The following is a 15,761-nucleotide window of genomic DNA, read 5'->3' on the forward strand; positions in this document are numbered from 1 at the left end:
CGACATTTGCAAGCTCTTCCCTCACAACCTGCTGGATCAACGAGATCGTTGGTCGAGGATCATCAGATGGCCGCGTCAGGAAAGATGGTGGCGACGCCGCCTCGATTTCTCGGCGCACGATGCGAACTACGCTCTCGTTGGTAGGCGGTTGACCGCATGGCGGCTGAAGGTCCTCGCAAGATGATGTAGCGGCCGTGTTCGGAAGTCGCACGAAATGCTGGGCAATGCGGCGACTCTTCAGTTCTTCGAACCGGCGGCACTCTTTGATGATGTCGTCCACGGTGGAGCAGTCTTTAGACACTAGTAAATTGAAAGCATCATCCGCAATTCCCTTGAGCAAGTGGCTTACTTTGTCACCCTCTGACATGTTGGTGTCGACACGTCGGCAAAGGGCCAGGACGTCAAGGATGTAGGAGACATACGATTCGGTCGAAGATTGTGCCGACAGGAGAGTTCTTTAGAAGCGGCCCGCTGGCGCCCGACGGCTCTACCAAATAGGTCACGAAGCTTCTGTTTACAGGCATCCCAACTGGTTATGTCAGCTTCATGAGCCTGAAACCACGTACCTGCTGTTCCGCAGAGATAGAAGTCAACGTTGGCAAGCATCATTGTAGGGTCCCACCGGTAGACCGCCGCAAACCGCTCATACTTCGCGATCCAGTCATCGACGTCAACGTGGTCGGTGCCGCAGAAGTTACCGGGATCGCGGGGTTGAGTCAATACGACCGGCTGTACCGGCTGTACCGGAGGCGCGGTCGAAGCGGCAGCAGCAGAGTTGCTTTCTGTTGACATATTGCGGCTGTCCAGGATACGTCCGCTGCGGAGTTCCGTCTTGCGTAGTACCCAGCACCACCACCAAAATGTTGCGAATATATTTATAACTTATTTACAGTGTAGGATGGTCCAGCAGTCAAGATGGCGGTTGTTACTTCCAGCACACCGACACGTCGTCTGCCTCTTCTTCGCACACTTCACCATAGTCATAGCTGCAACCCCGCTACAATATTATTCGAAAGATCGAGCACCTGGGTTTACTCTCTTCTGGTTGATAACTGGTGCAGTGGGATGAATTCTTTCGCCTCACGCTATTCATTTCTTATCACTAACCGTTCACTACCGGCCATTCAGGGCTTTAAGACTGGCATTGGAATATCGTTGTTACCTAATTAACATGCTCACACCCACGAGGAGGACATGTCACATGGCAGGTAAAAAAGAGTGCGCAGAAATAAAAATAAAAAACTCGCAGGGTCCCTTATGCATTCACTAAATACTATTCGAAGGCAAAAGCCATCTTCTTGTTCCTCTCAGCCAATGTATCGATGCTGCCCCGCCACCCTCCCAGAGCTTTCTGCACCGAACCTGGTTTCGCACTGTCTCGAAGATCGGAGACACCCCACCTGGTTTTGCATTGCCTCCGTGATCGGACCACATTTGGCCAAGTTATGATGCGACGTGATGACGTCATCATGTGACCTTACGTCACGTGCCATCGCTATGACGTCATGATGACGTCACTAATTTTGGCGATCTGTGACGTCATCGTGACGTCGTATGGCAACGTCATCTCGTGACGATGATTTTTTGCATCACTCGTTTCCGACGCCGCAGGACGCGAGGCGCCGACGGTCAAATTTCGCTTTTGATAAGGCATTTAAGGCTTTCGCTATAATAAACTCTAATGCGAGGACTACTGAGGAACGACAAAAAATTGGGAGCTCTTCCCATATTGGGAAAATGGGGGCAAGCGAAGCTTGGCGTGTGCGTGTCTGACCTGCTGTTTCTCTTTGTTTCTTGCTATCGCATTGCACAACCCTCTCAACCTTTTCCTTCCTCCGTGCGTCGAACTGGATCTTCACCCACGTGCTTAGCAGTGCAACACTTCTGTTGCTACAGGCAACAACGACTGTCACGCGTGAAACAATTAAATGTGCCCATAAAAGGCAACAATGAAACGTGGCAACATGAAATGACAAGTGACCTCGATAAAAGATCAGATTGTCTTCACAGAAACGGTTCATCGCCGGTAAGCTCGCGCTGTAGAGAGCATCAAATATTGGGAAACGGCGCGTACGAATACGATTTGACCAGATCACCTTCGAGGGCTGCATTCGAGTACACCCGCATTTCTGTGAACGCGGTCCGGTTTTTCGCGAACTACGCCGTCACCGCCGCCACCGATATCTGTAACTCATAGAAGCTTCGCTTAAAAAGTAATATCTTCAAATACAGTTGTTATCTCATTTCGTTGATGACGCGTGCATTAACTCACTTTCTTGCTGCGCAGGAGAGGTGTTCATCGAGAAGTGCGACTTCAGCTGGGACCCGGACAAGCAGGGCTTCAGCCTCCGCGGCGTCTCGGTGGAGATCGAGCCGGGCTCTCTCGTGGGCGTGGTTGGATTCGTGGGCTCCGGCAAGTCCTCGCTGCTGGCCGCCATCTTGGGAGACATGATGCGCACCCGGGGTTGGCTCGACGTCGGCGTGAGGATACAAATTTAGTTTCCTTCAGTTCAATTATCTGAAGCATTTATTTGTATTATTTGAATTACGCTTTCACACGCTTCCGCCCCGCTTCGGGTATCGCAGTAGGGAAGTTTCCCGCTATTTGACTTTCGAAGTTTAGTATACCGTCTAAATACGCAAGGCTGCCCGCCTCGGTGGTGCAGTGGTTGCGGTTCTCGGCTCTTTACACAAAGATCGCGGGTTCGATTCCGGCCGCGGTGGTCGCCTTTACATGGAGACGACATGCCAGAGGCCCGTTTACCGTGCGATGTAAGTGCACGTTAAAGAACACAAGATGGTTGAACTCTCCGGAGCCATCCACTATGCTGTGCCTTCTAATCATGTCGTGGTTTTTGCACGTGAAACCCCAGATATTATTATATTAAACACGGAATTCACACATTTCGGGTTCCGAAGAGATTTTCCTAGTATCCCATATTTCACTATTGCTTTTTCCGTTCATCGTATCGCTTTACGGTGAGTGATTAAGTCACGCGTAAAACAGAAATCATCTTCATCTTCTTTAATGCTTTAACAAAGGAAATTAATGTTTGTGGGATTTTTCTGCAAAATATGGAAAATAGCAGCGGTTAAAGTTTTGCACAACTGCGCCCACGTAGACGAGAGCGCAGTGTAGACGAGTCTTCGCCCACTCTACCTTTTTTTTTTTGGTTTCTGAAATGGTCTTGCGAAAAGGCGTCTCTCTTTCTTTACCGTCATTAAAACCTTTTCAAAATATCGACTGTAGTTCAGGCGGGGCGCCGAAACGTCGTCAACGCTGTAGTACATAAGTCGCTGTACGCCCGCTCTTTGCAGGGAAAGGTGGCTTACGCCTCTCAGACGCCGAGCATCTACAACATGAGCGTGCGGGACAACATCCTGTTCGGCAACAAGCTGGAGCCGCTGCGCTACCTGACCGTCCTCAAGGCGTGCGAGCTGCAGACGGACCTCTCCTCTTTCCCGGCGGGTGACCTCACCGAAGTGGGAGAGAAGGTCAGTCTGCATGGTCGACGAGTCACACATCTCCGATGGGTTTCAGCAGCGTAAATGTGAAATTATGAAAAAAAGTTACTACCCTTGCTATGTATTTTGAATACCTGTAAAGCGTGCTCTGCCACGGTAAGCCGTTTCTTGTGGTGAAGCCATCCGGCTATGCTGCAGTAAACGGCATGGCTACAAAAAAATAATGCTGAGGCTGCTCAAGAAGTCTCAAAACTATGCGAAGCATCATGCTTCATAAATTGTGGTGTTCCTTATTGTCCCCATAAGTTTAAGCTCAAGTGTGCGTTTCTGCGTGCTCTTGTTGTTCTAACGAGAGGGAAGGTCAGTATCCACCGTCGACGCGTGGCATCTTTCCGGTGAGTTTCATCGACGCCACTACCATTGCACATTTGCAAATTGATGCAACTTTACTGTGCCGCCTGTGGTTAAGAGTAGCTTTCACGAAGGCGTACTCTTTTCGCATAGGAATGTCATACACCTCAAAATGCGACTCGTGCAATATCAACGAAACGATAGAACATCTACTGTGTTTCCGTGGACGTTTTGTGAACGAACGAAACATTCTGCGCGATGCGCTGAACAAGTTAGACGACAGACTGCTTTCCGAAGGGAAGATCCTCGACGCGACGCGAGCGTTGCTACTGTTTTTAAAATCGACCGGCTTAAACGACCGCTTGTAGGCATTCAATGGACAGGTGCATATGTACCCTGACAGTGCGTTCTTCCCTCTTCTTTCTTTCTTTTAATCCCTTCAAACCCGACGCGCGTCTGGTTAACCTTCCTGCCTTTCCTTCATTTCCTTCCTCCTCCTGAATGAAATAATGAATAAACTTTAATTAAGGTTAGTCCGCCACTTTCTTTGGGGTGGGCCGGGGGAAGATGGGATTAACCCCTGTCCCGTCCAACCCTCCGTCGGTGACGATAACGGGGCCTCAGGTGACGGCTCGAAGTCCTTCGATCTGGGCGGCATCTTCGGCTTCCGGATGGCCCAAAGAAGGTCGGTGAGCTCGTCACTCGTGAGTGCTACCTCTTAGCGGCAGTGACGCCGATGGAGCCGATCCACAGTAGCGGCCGCAGGCGCGGCGGCGGCCGGCCCCCGCCCTCGCATTGTGGCAGCAGCGACGATTGAGCTTGGAGTTTGTCTCTGCCTAACGTGCGTCGCCAAGTGAGCGCCGGAAGCGACATTAACTATCTCGGCACATTCCGAAAGCATATGCCGCAGCGTAGCTCTTTCTCCGCATGCTTTGCACGCGTCAGTTGGGTATAGGCTCGGGTAACAGAGGCGTAGGATCGCCGGGCTGGGGTAAGTGTTTGTTCGTAATAATCTCCATGTTAAGGCATGCCATTTTTTTATTTTGCCGTGTGGTGGAGGGTATTTGCGAGTGTTTAGTCTGTAATGTTGAGTGATGTCGCTGAATGTGATCAGGCGATCGCCCCACGACCACTCCGGTTGCTGTTGTTCTGTTGTTACCGATGTTGCCATACCCCCTCTCGGGGGCAGAGGCGGCGACCGAATTGGCCGCGGCTCGGTGAGTGAGACCTCGAGCTGCGGCGCGGGCCACCTGGTTGCCTGCAAGAGGGACGCTGGGTGTAAGTTCTCGAGAAGCTTTCCTTAACAAGTATTGTGATGCGCCTGTAAAGCGTGCTCTGCCACAATAAGATATTTATTGTTGTGAAGCCCTTGAATTGCGCTGCGGTAAATGGTTTTGGCAAAAAACGCCAAGCCTGCGCGGAACAAACAGCAATGTCACAGCGAAAACTGGAGCAGCGGCATTCTAGTGACAGTTGTAAACTCTCTTGGGGCGATTACTGCCACTACAGTAGTAATGCGCCAACCACACCACAGATCATCATAGTTTTGCCAAGTGGGGAAGTACCCACTATGCCATTATTCTGTCGAGGTATCCACTACGCGTCTGTAAGCCATTATATGCACTTTGTTGATCCTGTGGGGGATGAAAATGAAGAACTATGGGTGAGCTCTATCTAATGGGTGGGAAGCTGTAAAGCACCCACTCGTTACGCAGTTCTAATTTAGTGGCGTGTGGTGTTATTTTACTCTTTGCCATGCTATATTCCATCTGTTAACGTGTTTTCGCTGTACAAATTACGCGGAGACTGCCCAGGGAGTCTCAAAGCTGCACGAAGCACGATGGATTATAAATTGCGGTGTTTATTGCCTCCATACGTTTAAGCTGTTGTGTACGCTTCTGCGTTCTTTTGTTGATTAAACGATATACACACGCTCGGAAGGCTTAGGATTCGAGTGTCTATATACTTCGGACTTCGAGGATGCAATGTCTTACACGTTTGAAATGTTCGGCGCTCTATTACCCATATGCCTAGTAAGGTGAGGGCTCGATACCCTACAAACATGGAAGGTTCGGGGGCTACTGTTCCTGTACACTTCAGAGGGAGATCGAATGTTCAATACCTAACATGTTCACAATGTTGTGGGCTCGATCCCCGACACACTTGGTGATAAGTGGATTCGACTGATTTGCCGTCAAGCAGCTCATCCCTTCACGCTCGTGCGCGCGCAGTGATGAGGGTGTCTAATAAAACCTAGTCACTGGCGTATCGTATGAGTTAAAGACAACAACAGTTGATATGAGACAACGCCGTGAAATAGTGCTGAACGGGACCAGTGAACAAGCCTAGAGAGTGCACACATGCAGCCTTCATTTCGGCTCAAGCACATCGCAAACTCAGCTTGATGACAAGCTTAGTACGGCTTGTAGTTCGGGTATGTCAACTGCTGCTTCGTCTCGGACACTCTGGTTCAACGTTCCGGAATGTGGTGACTGCGTGCAGGGTACAACTTTAAGTGGAGGCCAGCGGCAGCGTGTGGCTCTCGCCAGGGCTGTGTACAGCGACTCCGACGTGTACCTGTTCGACGACCCTCTGAGCGGCCTCGACGCTCAGGTGGCATCCAGGGTGTTCAGGCAGGTCATGGGAGCGCAGGGACTACTCCGCAGGAAGGTCAGTGTTCGTAGCAAAGTTGTAGCGCGGTCAAAGAAGAAGGTAGGGTGAGTCCGACAGTAACCGGAGTCGCTCATTTAAGTAAATCTGAGCGGCTTCAGTTCATTGTTTTCTAAAGGCATATTTATTTATTTATTTATTTATTTATTTATTTATTTGCAAACTGCAATTTGCTCGTGTCTGTCTCAACTAGATTGGATTATGCGATTTTGGGCTTCTGATGTGTATGTTTGTAGCATAAGGATCGACGCCTAATTAACACACGCAAGGTTACTTCTTAGTCGGATTCTTCCGTGAAACAACACGTTCGTGATATTAAGCCTTAACGAAAATCAAGACACTCTCTACGAAACGAACATTCCCTCCATACGTGATGAATATGTACTCACTTCTTTCCTGAGGAGGGCAGTGTCATGGGTCATTGCGCAACGAATCCGGGAAGTTTGCGCTTCACTTTTCACTCAGTTAACCGGGCTAAATGCATGGCGTTGCGTGGGCTTCACTTCGTTTCAGCGCTCCATTTAGTCATCCTAGAGGTGCTGATTTAACAAGCCGTAACTATACTGCAAGGCGTTTGGAGCCAGCTAGAACTATTTATTACAATCGACTTGCGCTGGGACTGCTTTGCCGTAGCGAGGAGAAACTGTCGAACAAGAAACGCCGCTAACATGTTTATTAATGAAAACTAACAAACAATAATAACAGGCATTATTGTCTGTTAGTTCTCATTAATGTTGTGTCTGACAAAGAACAACGAGCCCTTAAAAGTCATCTTCTTTGTTAACATGTTTAGTGCGTTACGAAAGACGAAGACGGAGGAACAGAATGCACAGAATGAGCGCCGGTTCAACGTATTAACTGGCCCAACTTTGAATTGATTGATTGATTGATCCTAGAGGAATGGCACAACCCACCACGGGGGATCGGCCACGAATCGTGCGGCAGTAGGATGTGTGAGTGAAAAAAAAAAGGATAATCCTAAAGAGATAATTTTAGGTAAGCGAAAATATTATTTGTGTTGCGGTTTCCCAATTGAATGCTAAAGAGATAGAAAAAAAGGAAGAGAAAGCGTGAGTGAAATAAAAGCATTAAATAAATAATTAAATGAAATAAATAAAATAAGTATGTACTAGAAATATTAGCATTCAGTCCTACTGCAAACACGTCGTCCCATTCTTCCTCTTCTCTCTTCCTGCAGACTCGCATCCTTGTCAGCAGTCAAGGGAATTTGCTGAAGCACGTGGAGCGTATCCTGCTGGTGCACGACAGGCGGATCTTCAGCTTTTCCAACCTAAGCGCGCTGCTGTTGGACCCCAATGCACCGCGGACGCTGCGAACCAGTCAGATTCAGCAGGCGCCGCCTACGCAGACGGCAAGAAGCACCCGGTAGGCATTTTTTGCTTGTTTTTTTTCTTTCTTCTTCAGAGCGACGCTTCCACTTTGCCACTGCTGTTGTCTTGCAAAATAGCTCACACAGAGGACAGCAATCCTATCTTTACTTCTCCTGTAGATGCGCTTGTTTCTGGCCTTGCTTTTAAACGAACTCGATAGAGCAAGGGGTACCGAAATACATCCACTGCGGCAAGTATACGTCGTCAGAAGCAGATTTCATTATTAAAGGCTGTACCTCGTTATGCCTACTTTCCTTGGGTTGGGCGCGCCTGGTTGGTCAGACTATCGTCGAATAAAGTGCAATTTATTAAGGCGAAAACCTTAAGTGGCTATGCTGAAACTTCCAGACTTGCGCGAGACATTGCGAGACCGTAAGGTCTTGTAAGGTCTCGCTAGTCTCAGTCCAGAAACCCACATGACTTTCTCCGAATGATTACGTCCCGTCATGACGTAACCATGCGTCGTCGTCATGATTTCACCGATCACCCATATTTGTGACGCCATCATGAGTCATCACGACGACACATGATGACGCCATCAGTTGATATCGTGGATCGGTAAAAAGTGAGCCGTCATGACGTAACCATGCGTCGTCGTCATGATTTCACCGATCACCCATATTTGTGACGCCATCATGAGTCATCACGACGTCACATGATGACGCCATCAAGTGATATCGTGGATCGGTAAAAAGTGGGCCGTCATGACGTAACCATGCGTCGTCGTCATGATTTCACTGATCACCCATATTTGTGATGCCATCATGAGTCATCACGACGTCACATGATTACGCCGTCAATTGACATCGTGGATCGGTAAAAAGGGGGCCGATCTCGGAGGCAGTACAACACAACCTGACCTGAGGTGCAGAATGCTTACGCGGAGGGGCGGGGAACGTTGGAATCGACCGAACGTATTGCGTGTCTCTCACACTGATACTCGTTATGTTCTCTTACAAGAAGTCTGGTTCCGATCGTATAACTTACGAAGTGTGCGGCAGGCTTTCGCCTTCAAATGTTACACATTGTAACATGTTGCGAATTTTTAGTTTACTATCTTCAGCATCGACGCAACCTATAGTAAATATTATTAAATATAATGAGTGTCACATGGGGCACGTGTTGTGAGTCTCTGCTTCTAGCCATTTTGCCTAGCTTGTTTGTAATGGCTATGGTGCTGAGTACAGTGTTTAGCACCATAACAAAGCAGCTTATTCACGCAAGGATCCCAGCTGTAGTTTTCTCTTGTGGGGAGTCTGAACGGCTTGCGTGTGCAAGCGTTTTATGTCACCCAATGAAAAAGTCTCTCATAGCACTCGCATCCTTGCTTTTGTTTCCTTTTTTTTTCTTGCATAGAAAGAACCTTACCGATTCCAGTCAAGAAATACACCGAGGAAAGATCACCATCGATGAACGCTCGCAACCGCAAAAGGTGAGGATCTGTCGTTTCATTTTACTGCGGTTAGTTGGTGCTAGTTAGTTAGTTAGCATTACGGTACACACTCCAAACCAGTCGACGTGACAAGCAACTAGTTCGTGAGTTCCTAGAAGGCATCGCTATCTGGGCTCCGTTTGCCTTTCTGCAATAATTCACGCGTAGGATCTCCTTGCTGTACATGAGACTTAGAACAGCGGCATTCTTCATACTGATATGACGCATAGTGAAGTTAACCTCCATGATTCTCAGGTGATATGTAATCAGGAGGTGAAATAAAGTTATCACAAAAGAAAGGATGGTAAAACGTATGGTGCAAAAGGCAATTTACATATATACACATATATATTGTAAAGTCTATATATACGTATAGAACTGCGCACGACGCTTGTGACCAGTCCACTACTACGGCACGGGAAAATACTGAAGAGTATGGTTGTCTGGAGAATCGTGTATGCAAAGGATAGTGTTCTAGGGACCAAGAATAGTTCTCGAGGGTGTCACGCCTTTTACTCGAATATATATGCTCTACAGCGAACTTATAGACGTCAGATAGGAGGCTTATGAAGAGTGAGAGCGAAGTACAGGTGGAACAACTGCCGACAAAGACTTCTAGGCTAACTCACATCTGCAGTAAACGCCTAATATAACATGCGTCGCACGTGAGGTCGCAGCCTGTTCTAAGAAAATAATTTATTATTTCAACATGTAACGGGCTGCCAGGAATCGACAAAGACCGAGGGAACGAAAGACGCAGACAGGGTGATGCGCCTTTCAAGACACAAAAGTAATGGCGCGATCTACTGATCAGAAAGCGAGAGAATCTCCTAAGCGTTCCACATGCACATCAGCGATGGGTGCGTCAGCAGGCCTCGGATTGCGCTTTCGCAAAAAGAAAATTGACATGTTAAAGGCAACCATGTACCGCATACACGTGTTTGACACGTGTATGCGGTACATGGTTTGTACCGTGTATGTGGTGCTCTTAACTTGGAGGCTGCTATGCCTCCTTTGAATATCGTCTAATATTTTGGATTGCTCACATATTCTCTCTCTCTTGTCGATTTCCTTCTTTCTTTTTCGAGCTTGTACAGAAAGGCTTGTAATCAGATCACCTGTTCGCGTATCACCCTGTGTGTGTGTCTCGTTGCCTCGGTCTTTGTCAATTCCTGGCAGCGCGTTACAAGATGAAGTCGTACCAACTAGCCTCCGTTACAGCCGTATTAATGCTGGTAACGCAACCCTAGGAGGCTCACGCAGAACAGATCAGCTGTTCAACTGGCAAAAAAGTTATTGATCACAATGTACTCACGCGTGCGCATTACAGAGCTCGTTGGAGGTGCTGCACCGCCTGCTGGCCTTCTCGGGAGTTTGGAGCTGGGTGTCTATACTGCTATTCGTGGCCTGTGCCGCCGCAGTCGCCGGCCAGCAGTTCCTCATCAGGGGATGGACCGACGCCATAGGGCGGAGGGTTGCCAACGAGGACAGAAGACGCTCCGACGCCGCCTGGGTGGCCGGTCTCGTCCTCGTCTCCCTGTGCGACGGTAGGCGAGCGGCCACGATAAGTTTTACGCTAAAAAAGAAGTGAAAGTTTTGTCGCAAGGGCGAAGAAATGGATGCGATAGCGACAAACTGGAATGCTACACGAAGAATGGCAAACAGCTCGATACTTGCAGCGCGCTGCTTAAGCACAAAGAACGCACAAAAATAACACACACAGGACGAGCGCGAACTAACAACTGTCACAGTTGTTACTTCTTTGTGCCGACTTCCTTGTGCCGACTGCAAGTGCCGACTATGCACGACCAACTAGCCCCTACTTTGGCTCTTTTAGATAGCAGCTCACTCCCTTCGCAAACGCGGTCGCTGCAGCGAGCGAAGCGACCTTCGTGCAGTCTCTTGCTTCAGCGCAAACTTTGCGGTGAAAGCGCAAGACGTACAACCCCCCCCCCCCCCTCACAAGATAAGCGCGTGAGCACGGGTGACCATGCCCCGATTGTCAAACTAAAGGTCACACTACAGGTAGGAGGGGGGCGCGCTTACCAATTCGTCAAAACACGAGCGGGGCGACGAACTTTAAAGCGCGCCCTTCGCGCCATCTCGCGGGTGATAGTGAACACGCTGAAGCACCTCCGAGCGCTGCGTACCGCCTGCGGTAAATGGTGCATATAAATAGCTCGCCATTAGTGTGTTATTTTATTATTTATTTATGATACCCTCAGGGCCAAATGGCATTGAAGAGGGAGTGGATACAATACATGAAAAATACAGAATAAAACAGTGCAATGAATACAGGTAACAGAACATTTCTCCAGGTTATACAGAGAATATCAGTTATTTCAAAGAAAAAAATAAAAAAAATGAACAAACAGGAGCAGTGAGTACAGGTAACAGATTCTCCTGGTTATACAATGTTATCTAATGTTTCGTGGAAAAGTTTGCAGTCAGTGATGGTTGCGACGCTTGAGGGAAGGTGGTTCCAATCCTGAGATGTACGGGGAATAAATGACTGAAAGAAAGACTCAGTGTGGCATGACGCGATTCCTGCCTTATTACGATGATCAACGCGGTTGGACGACTGATGCTTCGTGGCGGGGTTGCATAGGTCGGCACTGTAAGAGAATACTCACTCACACTCACTCATCCCAATTTTTTCAGCCTTCGCACTCACTCACGTTCATACTCACGCCTACTCACACTCATAGGCACTCACTCACGTTCATACTCACGCCTACTCACACTCATAGGCATTCACTCACGTTCATACTCACGCCTACTCACACATATAGGCCCTCACTCGCGTTCATACTCACGCCCACTCACACTCATAGGCACTCACTCAGATTCATACTCACGCCCATTCACACTCATAAGCATTCACTCACGTTCATACTCACACCTACTCATACTCATAGGCTCTCACTCACGTTCATACTCACGCCTACTCACACTCATAGGCTCTCACTCACGTTCATACTCACGCCCACTCACACTCACAGGCACTCACTCACGTTCATACTCACGCCTACTCACACTCATAGGCACTCACTCACGTTCATACTCACACCTACTCACACTCATAAGCATTCACTCACGTTCATACTCACACCTACTCATACTCATAGGCTCTCACTCACGTTCATACTCACGCCTACTCACACTCATAGGCTCTCACTCACGTTCATACTCACGCCCACTCACACTCACAGGCACTCACTCACGTTCATACTCACGCCTACTCACACTCATAGGCACTCACTCACGTTCATACTCACACCTACTCACACTCATAAGCATTCACTCACGTTCATACTCACACCTACTCATACTCATAGGCTCTCACTCACGTTCATACTCACGCCTACTCACACTCATAGGCTCTCACTCACGTTCATACTCACGCCCACTCACACTCACAGGCACTCACTCACGTTCATACTCACGCCTACTCACACTCATAGGCACTCACTCACGTTCATACTCACACCTACTCACACTCATAGCCACTCACTCACGTTCATACTCGCGCTTACTTACACTCATAGACACTCACTCAAGTTCATTTTCACACTTACAGGCACTCACTCACGTTCATACTCACGCCCACCAACACCCACTGATGGGCATACTCACGCTCATATTCGCGCCCACTCACACCCACTGAAGTTCATACTCACGCTTCCTCACACTCATAGGCACTCATTCACGTTCATGCTCACACGTCACGACCATTGGTACTCACTCGTGTTCATACTCACGCCCGCTCACACTCATAAGTGTTCACTCACTTTCAGTAACGCCTCTCACACTCATTGGTACTCACTCACGTTCATACTCACGTGCACTGACTATCATACTTACTCACTCACGTTCACACTCACACATACACACACTCATAGCACTTACTCACGCTCTTACCCACATCTACTCGTACTCACTCACACTCACGCCATCTCACACTCATAGGCACTCACTCACGTTCATACTCACGCCCACTTACGCTCATAAGTACTCACGTTCACACTCAAAGGTACTCACACTTATGGGCACTCGCTCACGTTTATACTCATACCTGCTCATACCCATCGGTACTCACCGACCCATTCACACTGGTAAGTACTGACTCACACCTACTCACACCGGTGCTAACGTTCATACTCACACCTACTCACAGCCATTTGTACTCACGTTCACTCATGTCTACTCACTCCCATGGGTACTCATCACATTCATACTCACACCTATTACCCTCGTATGTTGCCTTCATATACTCATGCCTTCTCATATCCCTCGTCACTCACTCATACTCACACTCACGCCTTTGAAATGAATCTACTCATGAATGAACATGCCAAGCTTTCCGCTCTACTCACACTCACATGCGGCCCTGATGTCCATATTGAAGCACATTCCCGTTCACAGATACTCGCGTTTTACACGTCTAATAGCTCCCATCTTCGATCATTACCACTCAGACCTACTCAACCTCGCCGGGTCTCATTCACATCTCTCTGTCACACTGGACAAAAGTTTTGTATGCATTCGCATCTAAGATGATCATCTCTCATATATTCTCGTTATATGCGAACGTGCAGATTTGTAAGTTTGTAATGGATCGCCTCAGGGACAAACCGCAGATGTTAACACTGGTTTAAGGGAAATGTGCTATTGTACATGTATCATTATTTTTTTTTTAATTTGAACTTTATTCAGACAGACATTGTCTGGGATAAAGGGGCTAAAGGCAGATGCAACTCCCTGACAAAGGCCCCCCTACCCATACATTGCTCAGGGGATGTCACATGGGATGTCGGGACCGCGGAAAATTTGTTCGAATTAACCGAATGCCGAATTATCGAAAGTATCAAGGAAACAATAAACAAGTGTATAACACATCAATGCATTCGCATTTTTTTAATGACCACTTAAATTCATGGTACATATCTGGCATAAAAGCAATGCAAATGCCGCAAATTTCTTCATTCGCAACTCCGTTCAGAATGTAACCGCGGCTCAGGACAGCCGTGTCTTAATTAACACTAAACGTGATCTGCCCCCCTCCCTTATTACGTACCGCCACCGCCACCACGCGCACGTGAAGATAACTTCTGCGCCGGAAAAATGAACGACAAATGATCGTCCGTTCATCGTAATGTCGCAACCGAATTTTATACCAGCATGCGCACTGCGGTTGAATCTAGTCACCTTCAACAGCTTCCACTATGTTCGAGTTGCGTGACATTGCGCGTGCATTGCCCGAAGTCAAAACGAGGCTACTGAGTGCCGCATCCGCTGTGGACGAAAGTGCGGTCGCTAAATTAAGACACGATCATAGCGACCACGCAGTTCCGAAGGCGCGTGCGCGGCCTGCGCCCACAGTCGAAACGAAACTGCTCGGGACAGTATCCGCTGCTGAATAAACCTGGCTCGCTAATCCACAATAATGAATGGCTACTACACAGTTCTGAAGCGACGCGGCGAAAACGAAACTGCTGCTTGTCGCAGCTATGACCCGCAGTCGCCGCTGGTGCTATGGACGCGATCATAGATATATCACCCACGCAGTTCGCGTGCGCCGAGCAAAATTGAAGACAAAGCAAGTGGGCCGCATCCGTCGAAGTCTTTGTCGCCAACAACGTGATTATGGCTAGATCGTGGACGACGACCACGCCTTTATGAAGGACCGCAGCCGTTTGAGTTGTTCACGAATGCCGTTTTTCGGCATTCGTGAATACAGGTGTTCGAACTCCGAGTAGAACCTCGGATTGCTTGGTGCGCTCCGAGGATCGTCCAAATTAACCGGGTTGCGGGCAAATATGACCGAATTAACAAGAGTTTGATACCATTAAACAATGCATAAGCTGGCCGCGACCAGAGAACACGTCCGAATTATCCGATTTTCCGAATGAACGAGGGGCGAATAACGACCTTTTAGCGTATAACTTTTCATTTTTGTCGACTGACCAAACAGCAAATGTATGGCGCGCTTATATGCTAACTCCACCTTCACTGCTTATGCCAGGGGTTTAAAACTCACGTCAGCTAACGAGCCGCCATCACGAAAATTTATTCCCGCAAGGGCCAGGACACAATGACGAAGGTAAGAGCGGGGGGCGGGTAGGAATAGTTTGTACAAAATGTCAGGCCATGCATAAACATGTTCCGCCGCTATGTCTGGGGCAGTTTTCTCCCGCCCCCCCCCCCTCTCACCCCTGAAAGTGCATTGCGCTTGCACGCTGCTCGACCAATATAGCATTGCATGCTTAGGTTTGTTTTGTCGGCGAACACAGTGAAAATCCAGCGCACAATCACGACGTCGAGGAAGAAGCACACCACCACGGCGCTGATCGGCATTGTGCGTGCAGATTGTGATTGTGTGCGCCACACCAGCGGCTGCGTTATCCTTGGCTTATGCCGCTTTTGAGACATGGCAGTTGGACGCTGCAGTA

General features: G+C 48.5%; 1 protein-coding gene across 1 annotated transcript in view; it reads left to right on the forward strand.

The window, feature by feature from the left end:
* The window catches only part of LOC119406551 (ATP-binding cassette sub-family C member 4), a 79,961-nt gene that overhangs the window by 25,180 nt on the left and 39,020 nt on the right, over positions 1 to 15,761 (forward strand). The window contains exons 10-15 of the mRNA XM_049420133.1: positions 2,288 to 2,481; positions 3,319 to 3,495; positions 6,319 to 6,486; positions 7,685 to 7,872; positions 9,234 to 9,309; positions 10,640 to 10,856. Coding sequence (XP_049276090.1) covers positions 2,288 to 2,481; positions 3,319 to 3,495; positions 6,319 to 6,486; positions 7,685 to 7,872; positions 9,234 to 9,309; positions 10,640 to 10,856 — 1,020 coding nt within the window. The remainder of the gene's footprint in view (positions 1 to 2,287; positions 2,482 to 3,318; positions 3,496 to 6,318; positions 6,487 to 7,684; positions 7,873 to 9,233; positions 9,310 to 10,639; positions 10,857 to 15,761) is intronic.

Source organism: Rhipicephalus sanguineus, chromosome 10 (genome assembly GCF_013339695.2).
Source record: "Rhipicephalus sanguineus isolate Rsan-2018 chromosome 10, BIME_Rsan_1.4, whole genome shotgun sequence".
In the NCBI taxonomy this organism is placed as follows: domain Eukaryota; kingdom Metazoa; phylum Arthropoda; class Arachnida; order Ixodida; family Ixodidae; genus Rhipicephalus; species Rhipicephalus sanguineus.